Genomic DNA, 8,633 nt, shown 5'->3' on the forward strand with positions numbered 1-8,633 from the left:
TAGAGGCATCATCAACGGGACAGTGATAAATGTTGATGCTGCAATTTAATTGTTATTATCAGATAAGAAGTCTTAAGTGGAGAGAGTATCAGAGTTGAAAGCATGAAGGAGGGGACCTCCTCCTCTTCACTTTTGATTGATATGGGAGAATTTATGTTTCCATTGTAGCTCAGAAGACCTTGTTAGAATAAGGTCATGGTTTGGTGGTTGCTGAAAAGATCTGTTGATAAATGAAAGCTAGTCATTCTAAGCAATACTTCAGATTTCTAAATGTTTTACCCCCTATGCATTCAACTGATATAACAGATTATTGACGCTAAATTTCTTAACCGGTTTCTGTTTATAATTACCTCTAAAGAATCTTGGCCTAGTTTAACTACTGATTGTGCTTGAACCAGAAAATACCTTTCCTTGTAGTTTCTTCCTTCCTTAATCCTGTGTCATCCCATTACCATATTTACCATTCTTAATCTATCTCTTTCTCTTTTCTTCTAAGTTATTATTGCTTCAGTGTATGTTGGTTAAATATGCAGGTCACGCGTGATCCTCAGATCCTGCTGTGAATTTTACAAGCCATTTACTTTTTTTTCTATGACTGTACCATGAGATTGATTCAATGCTTTTAAAATACGATTACACAGGTAAGACTTTGTCGTGAGAAGAAATCAGGCAATATTTATGCCATGAAAAAGTTGAGAAAGTCTGAGATGCTCAGTAGGGGGCAGGTAAGTTATCATTATAATTAAGTTGTACGAAGTCCCGTTCTTTCCATTCTTAAATTATGTCACTCATAAAAGAAGAGTTCTTTCAGCTCTTATGTTTAAGTTTCATCATATGCTGCAAATTGTTTGTTTTTGTAATCTTGCTGGCTACATTTGCAATACAGGTTGAACATGTTAGAGCTGAGCGGAACTTATTAGCAGAAGTTGCGAGTCATTGCATTGTGAAACTCTATTACTCCTTTCAGGATGCTGATTATTTATATCTGATAATGGAATATTTACCGGGTGGTGATTTAATGACTTTGCTGATTAGAGAAGAAACCTTGACTGAAAGTGTGGCTAGATTTTACATCGCTCAAAGCGTTTTAGCCATAGAATCTATTCATAGACATCATTACATTCATCGGTTGGTAATTATGTCTGGATCATTATGTGGGTAGCATGGTCTTTCTCTTGGAACCTGATTTCACCACTGTAAATTTTTCCTTTTTCCTTTCTGCAGTGATATAAAACCTGACAACCTTCTTTTGGACAAAAATGGTCATATGAAACTCTCTGATTTTGGTCTTTGCAAGCCACTTGATTGCACAAATTTATCATCAATAAATGAGGGCGAAGTCTTAGATGACGAGAACTTGAGTGATACCATGGACATTGATGAATCCTTACCAAATTCTAAATGTGGACGGCGCTGGAAAAGTCCCCTTGAACAACTTCAGCACTGGCAAATAAATAGGAGGAAGTTGGTAACTGCTTTATAACTACATTCAGAAATAACATTTTGTTGCTTGCCTGCTTAGATTTCATTTCATTTCCTCTTAAAAATGCCTAAAAGAAATATGTAATTTATTTTTCACAAAAATTAAAGGATATCTGTAAGTTGGAGGTAAACACGCAATCTGATATGTGCCATCTTATACATCATCATGCTTGCTGCGCAGTTGTCTTTCTTAAACAATATGGAAAATACTTTATCACTGGGGATTGATGGATCAGAAAATGAATCAAAGCTTTACAATGTTTGTTTTACTTCCAAATGTTGGGCATAAGGTTCAAATTCTCAATTCTTAACCAAATAGGAGATTAATGCTTTTCAGTTGTTTACCTTTTAATCTCTAATTTTCTAATAATCTTTTGGAATCATTTCACCCAAAAACCTTAAGCTATTGGGCAAGGGCTATTAGTGATTTTTAATATATATTTCAAGTATGCCTTCTCGCATGTAAGGCCTTTGAGTTTGACGCGTCAGGCCAAGTGTTGGCCCACCATACCCTAGAGTGAAATTTAGTTTATGGGTTACAAAGGTTGGTTGAGTTTATGAGAACTTGGCTCATACCCACATGGTATGAGTTTAAATCCTGTTTCCGGTAGTGGCAAATAAAATGTTTTATTGCGGACATCTTGTTGGTAGATAATCAGTAATTTATGGAAGTGCAGGGAAACAAGTATTCAACTATTGATCACTCAATCATGAAATCCCTAATACTGATCTGGCAATTTTCCAAGGTTAAGCTATTAGGAGAAGCTCCATAATGATTAATATACACATCATAAATAATCATTTAAGGCCTCAAATGTAACACATGAAATTTCAGTTGTGAATTGTATTTTATCATTTTAACGGATCTTATCTTTAGATACCTGCATACATATCCTTCTCCTACTCATTTCTTTATTTCATGACAGGCATTTTCCACAGTTGGAACTCCAGACTATATTGCTCCTGAAGTGTTGCTTAAAAAGGGATATGGTGTGGAGTGTGACTGGTCCGTTGATATTCTGCTTTTAGTTTCTTTTATTTGAGCTGCATCTGATCATTAAGTTAGCACATTTTGAAGTGAAAGCAGATAATAAATTTGCAGTTTTCACCCAAGGAAGAAAGATAATGAATTTTCAGCGACTTCTTATTTAACATCTTTGGATGAGATTCATAGAGTTCTAGGTTCCAAATGATGTCATGTAGACTTTTAAGTATAACGGGGCTAGTGAATTGTGCATATGCTTATTATTATAAAGTCAATAGAATATCTCGTTTTTGAATATCATGCGCCAAATACTATACCATCTGCTAAGTGTTTACCCAAGATAACATTTGTCACAGTGAAATGAAGCGACTTGCGATATTTCAGCCAAAATTTGTATGTAGGAACCGTTTTGAAGCATGTTTTCTAGTGAGATTTTAATTGAAAGATACTGCAAAATGAATATCTAGGCTAATTTTAAGATTTAATGTAGTGACCTTTTCTATATGTGCATGCTCCTATCCATAGGGACCATGACTAAGGATGTTTGGAAGGAAACCAAATTATGATTTTAAAAGTGATTTTACGTGCACAAAATAAGTATGTGAGAAAAGTTTCATCTCGATTTTTGTGAAAACACTTTTTAAAAGTGCTTTTTGATCATCCCAAACACCCCCAAGAAAAGAATCATAATTTTTTAGTAAATGTTTAAAATCATTTTTTACATGAAAAGAAAAGCATCTGTGAAAAGGGTTGGGGCGCCCTGAAAACCTTTCACGTTTATCCAAATGAAACTTGATAGTTCACCCAAGTCCAGTTTTAGCTGCACTAAAAATTTAGCACTCTCGGATATTCCTTGTCTCTTGTATTAAATGATTTTGCAATTGAATCTTCCTAAGGAAAAGGATCAAATTTAAATGCAAAGCTGGATAGCTTGACATGATTAATGTAATTCTTGCAGTTCTCCGATGTTTTCTACCATGAAATGTGACTCTCATTCGCAATTTATTTATTTATTTATTTATTTTTGGTCAAAATATTAGCAATTTATTTTAAAAGGAAGAAATATTAGAATCTAATGAAAGATGGCTGTTCAAAGAGGATAAATATTTCCTCCCTCATAACATAAATTGTTTATGAGACAAATACAAGAACTTGATTGTTTTTGGTATCCTATATATTTGATGAAGAACAGAAGTCATTATGTCCTGCTGTGATCATTTGACTGAAGTAACATCAAGTGATATTGAAGTGAGCCTTGGCAAGTTAAGTGGTCAAATACTAGTATTTCAATAGATAATAATTCTGACTGGATATTTTTCCCAGTTGATCTTTACGAACTAGATGTCTTGAAATTTAAAAATTAGTTGAACTGAAATGAAATCATCAAGAGCATTTGAATGATATAGAAAAATGTGAAAAAAGAGAGAGTAAAATTGAAGATTTTAAAAGACTCCTGTGTTTAACCAGTATCTGGTGGAGATTATTTTTCTGTTTCGCTGCTCTTACTGGGAAAATGCTGCTTTTGCTTAAAACAACGTTTCCTTTCTTGAAGTGGAACTGTAGGCTTGTTGCTAATATCAATTCTGCCTGGTTGCAGGTGGTCTCTTGGTGCTATCATGTATGAGATGCTTGTTGGTTATCCCCCGTTTTACTCTGATGATCCAGTAACAACATGTAGAAAGGTTTTAATTTCTTTATTCATTTTTCCTGTTCCTCATCCGCCTTCCCTCTTCTTTAGAACAACTCAAAATATTTTTGTCTCAGCACTACTTCCGAAGCCCCTAGATAATAAAATATGATGATTGGGAATTAGTTCCAGTCTCTTGTATTATAAATTTTTGTAAGGGCTAGACAGCAGTTATTTGGAAAACAATCTTTGACTGTTAACAATCCTTCATAAGTCCTTTTAAGGAAAAAAGTTGGACGTGGCCGTAATGGCAATTTCGATCTGCTAATTTATTTAGATTGATGTTTCAAAAACAAAGGTGAGTAAATAACAGATTGTTTTCATTGTTCTCACCACCATAAATTTTACTGCTTTTCGTATATCTGGTTTCTAATTTTTTAATCCAGAAAATATTACTTTAACTAGAAATATTTTACATAAGCTCATGGAAAGCTCTATAATCGTAAATTTTGATTCTTCACCCATCATAAATGAAATACCACACAATGAACCAAACTCTGAGAAATTGTAGAAATCCAAGGTAATATAGAGTTTTTACTCCCTTGTCAAGGATTTAGCATGAGAACATTTAATGGAGTTTTATGAATTCAAAACTTGAACCCTCTAGTAATTATTTGGGCTTGATTAGTTACTTTGAACCATTTCTCATGATACACTTTTGATGTCAATTATGTGGTTACTCAACCCTGTGGCTTACTTGTTAGTCTCATTTGCTGTTGGTTTTTTTTTTTTAAAAAAAAAATACAACAGAATAAAGCCTATACTCCTCTGGGTCCTATTTGTAAGGCAGAGAGAGAAGACATTTTTTGGTCCTATTTATAGAGCACTAAGAGAAATTTTTTTGCATAAATGTACAATTTTACCCTTCATTTATTATTGTTTGACTTTGTTTATATGAGGTGTAATGTATATTAAATAGGGATGAAGTTGAAAAATTGTTAGATTTTAAATGAGAGTTAAAGAAGTTTAACGTTTTTCTTGGTCTGTGTGAAATATATTAGAAGTGACTTGTAAATAGGACTAGAGGAGTATTAATTATCTTCCTTCTAAAGTTTATGAAAATTTGAGTAGATGCTAGCATTTATCAATTATTTTACCTCTTTTTGTTTGGATTTGGGGCTTTAAGTTGAGGTTGAAATTACCTTCCTTTCTGTGGCCTTGGTGATGATTGACTGCAGATTGTACATTGGAAACATCATTTAAAATTTCCAGAGGAGGCAAGGTTGACACCTGAGGCAATGAATCTAATTTGTAGGTTGCTCTGTGATGCTGACCGAAGACTTGGAACTAGAGGGGCAGATGAAATTAAAGTTTGTAAAATGTGTTTAACTATAGAACTTCACAATTACATCACTTTTCCCTGTCTTAACATTATCGCCAATTAATTGACCAGGCACATCCTTGGTTCAAAGATGTTGTATGGGATAAACTCTACGAAATGGAAGCAGCATTCAAACCACAAGTCAATGGAGAGCTTGACACACAGAATTTTATGAAATTTGATGAGGTTAGATATGATGAATTCTTTCTGGCTGCTATGCCCGATGGGGTTTACATCCATGATCTCTCTGACTCTGTTTCTTGGTCCTGCCAGTTGTCCATCCCTTGGCCATCATGACCAATCACTGATTTGTATTTACTCCGTTCATTCAGATGCAATATGTCACAACTTCTGTAACTCCTAACAAATACTTCTTGTTGAATATCAAAGAGAAGGGCATAATTACTTTGTCCTATGATGTTATTATATCGTGCTGTTTCATTGAGCCAATACTAATTGCAGATAGAACAATGTCTGAGCTCCTTCAAATTGTATGCATATGTGAGTCTGTTTGCATGATTACTTGTTTGTCTGATTAGATCCAGTCTCATTTAGTAGAACCATTCTCTAATAGAATGGATTTCTCTAAAAAAACGTTGTGATGAAGTGATTGTTTGTAAATGTGCCTTCTTTTGGATGCTATGTTTGTTATGGGCGAATAAATTTTCATATCTGTTTCTCTTACCAGGTGTCATTAACTTGTTATGACATGATTGTAATTGTGTTAATAGGTTGAGCAACCAAAACCAACTAGAATTGGATCTGGTCCCATCAGAAAGGTATCCATTCCATTTACTTGAAAATTAATTGCACCTGTAAGGCAACAATCTAGTAACTCACCTCATTTGTTTACTTTTGTGTCATTCATTTTGAAATGGAAAGTTTCAGCTGCCTTAGTGTGTATCATCATTAGAATCCTTAAATCTATTTTCTGATCTTTAGGCTTCTAAGCCCTCATCAGAATGGGGTGTAAGAATAATTACTTAGTAGTTATATATTTTTTTGAAGTCAAATACAAAAAGTTCAATTCTTGCTGGTGCTAGGTGGGTTGGCTCAATTGGTAACATTGAGTTATATCAACCAAAAGGGTCTTTGGTTTGATTCTTGCTGGTAATGAACTTTCTAAGATTGATGGTTTGAGAAATAACTTAGCAATCTGCCTGTCCTTATGATACAAATTAATGCATCTGATCATATTTTCTTCTTTCCTGCTGGCGTTTATAATTTTTACCTTGACACATTTTCGCTGAGCTTTATGGTAACAATGTGTTTGGAAACACCTTGGGACTTTTTTTTTTTTGGTATGCAGATGCTATTGACTCCTCAAGATCTTAGCTTTGTTGGTTATACATATAAGAATTTTGATGCTGTCAAAGGCATGCATCATACTATGGGTACGTGATTTATTCCCCAGAAATTCCATCATACTTTTCCCTTCTTATCTCTAGATCTCTCGACATTTTGTTATCAGCTAAAGTCTTACAAGGGCAGTTATACCTTTTTGGCATTTTTTTCACTTTTCTAGATAACTAAATAGGCAGGCCCCTTGCATTGCAAAAAATTTGAGAAATAAGCCGCATTGTTCATGGTTGTTAAATAATACGGCCAGATCCAAATTTTATATTATATGCTGGTGATAATTTGGCTGAATGGGGATTCATTATGCTTTTAGTCTGAGATACAAACTCTTGTTAAATCTCTGATTGTAATTTACCAGGAGCAATATGTGGTTAAAAGTTAAAGATCATGAATAGTTATCTTTTCTGAAAAAATCCCTACCCCCTTCCTTCTCATCTCAAGGTGTAAAACAACATTAGCTGCATCAACATCTACTTGTGATCACATTGACGTTTTCTCGCTAATTGGGTATCTTAGTAAATATTACTCGAATCTCTGAAAGAAACATGTTCTGTTAATTCAGTCCTTAGAAGAGGTTGACTATTTCTTTTAAAAAAATTATGTGGTCATGTTGTGGACTAAATTGATAGTTAAACGAGCTCTTAATAGGATTATATCGATGGGTTTTAAAAAAATGTTGGAGTCAAATGATGGTAACTTGGCAATGGCAGCCGTCTTTTGTAGATTTGATTGATAGAACATGCATATTTTAAGACCCAAGTAATAATTTTTAATTTTCTTTGGTTTATCACTTTGACTGGCAATTGTGGAGAGGAAGAGACATTATCATTAATTTGTCATTGGGTTATTACTAGAAACATTTTTCAGTGTATTTATACAAAATCTGAGAATGAGCCGTATGTGGCTGCTGAATAATGCGGCTTGTTATAGATTTTATTACATATATATTGAATATATGTATCAAATATTGATATTAATACTATATTATTTCTATTCAACTGTCACAGATAAGGGGATGAGGAGCATGTCATCACCTATTCCACCAGTCACTGAATCTCCACAGAGTAATGAGCCTGGCTTCTATTAGTACTCATTTAGTTTGCATTATATCAAAGTTAAATTGTTCTGATAGATGCATTTCTTTCTAGGTGATTCTGGAATAGACTATTCTTCCGGATTCTCCAGCCGGTAGGATTCTTAGACAGTCGCGTCCTAAGGGAATGCTGCTTTAAGGTGAAGCATGACCGGACTCCTTGCCATATATAGAAATTCTTATGTAACAAATGGATACCAGAACCTTCTATGGTGATGTTGGGTAGGCCTGTTAGGTGCTTAGTTTCCAGCCAGCTTTGTCATTTAGTTCTGAGATTGGTTGGCATATCGGTGTGTCTTGAGGTTTGGCTTGATTAGAAGCTGCACCAAAATACATAGTCTATAGTAAATCAAGCTAGTTATGATTTAAGCATGTCTGAGAAATTCTTATCTTCATATTATGTACAGCTAGTTGCACAATGAGCTCTTGAAAATCCACAAAAAATTGGTGGTGTAACTGGAAGTTTCATCTTCTCCTTGCACTTTTCTGACTATGCAAGAATTGTACTTCAGAACTGTCTGATCCACTTTTCAGTGGGACCCGCCTCTAACATGTTTGCGTTTATGGTTTTTTTTTTTTTTTGCCCCCAATTAATTTGGTATGCTTGTTTGTTGCAACCAAGGTTTCTTTCAGAATTTTGTCTAGAAATTGCAATTGCAACACGTCTGTGTAACAGTGAATGTTTTGAAGATGTGCAGAGACCACT

At 34.3% G+C, this 8,633-nt stretch overlaps 1 protein-coding gene across 1 annotated transcript; it reads left to right on the top strand.

The window, feature by feature from the left end:
- Positions 1-559: 559 nt before the first annotated feature.
- On the top strand, positions 560-8,633 carry LOC114743624 (serine/threonine-protein kinase CBK1-like). The gene is made up of 11 exons (XM_028931844.1): positions 560-725; positions 887-1,128; positions 1,225-1,468; positions 2,409-2,488; positions 4,065-4,149; positions 5,333-5,464; positions 5,548-5,661; positions 6,207-6,254; positions 6,785-6,869; positions 7,842-7,898; positions 7,983-8,633. The coding sequence occupies exons 1-11, from the start codon at positions 684-686 to the stop codon at positions 8,024-8,026; spliced, it is 1,173 nt and encodes a 390-aa protein (XP_028787677.1). The 5' UTR covers positions 560-683; the 3' UTR covers positions 8,027-8,633.

Source organism: Neltuma alba, unplaced genomic scaffold, assembly GCF_004799145.2.
Source record: "Neltuma alba isolate B1F8T4 unplaced genomic scaffold, ASM479914v2 tig00004079_pilon, whole genome shotgun sequence".
NCBI classification, from domain to species: Eukaryota; Viridiplantae; Streptophyta; class Magnoliopsida; order Fabales; family Fabaceae; genus Neltuma; species Neltuma alba.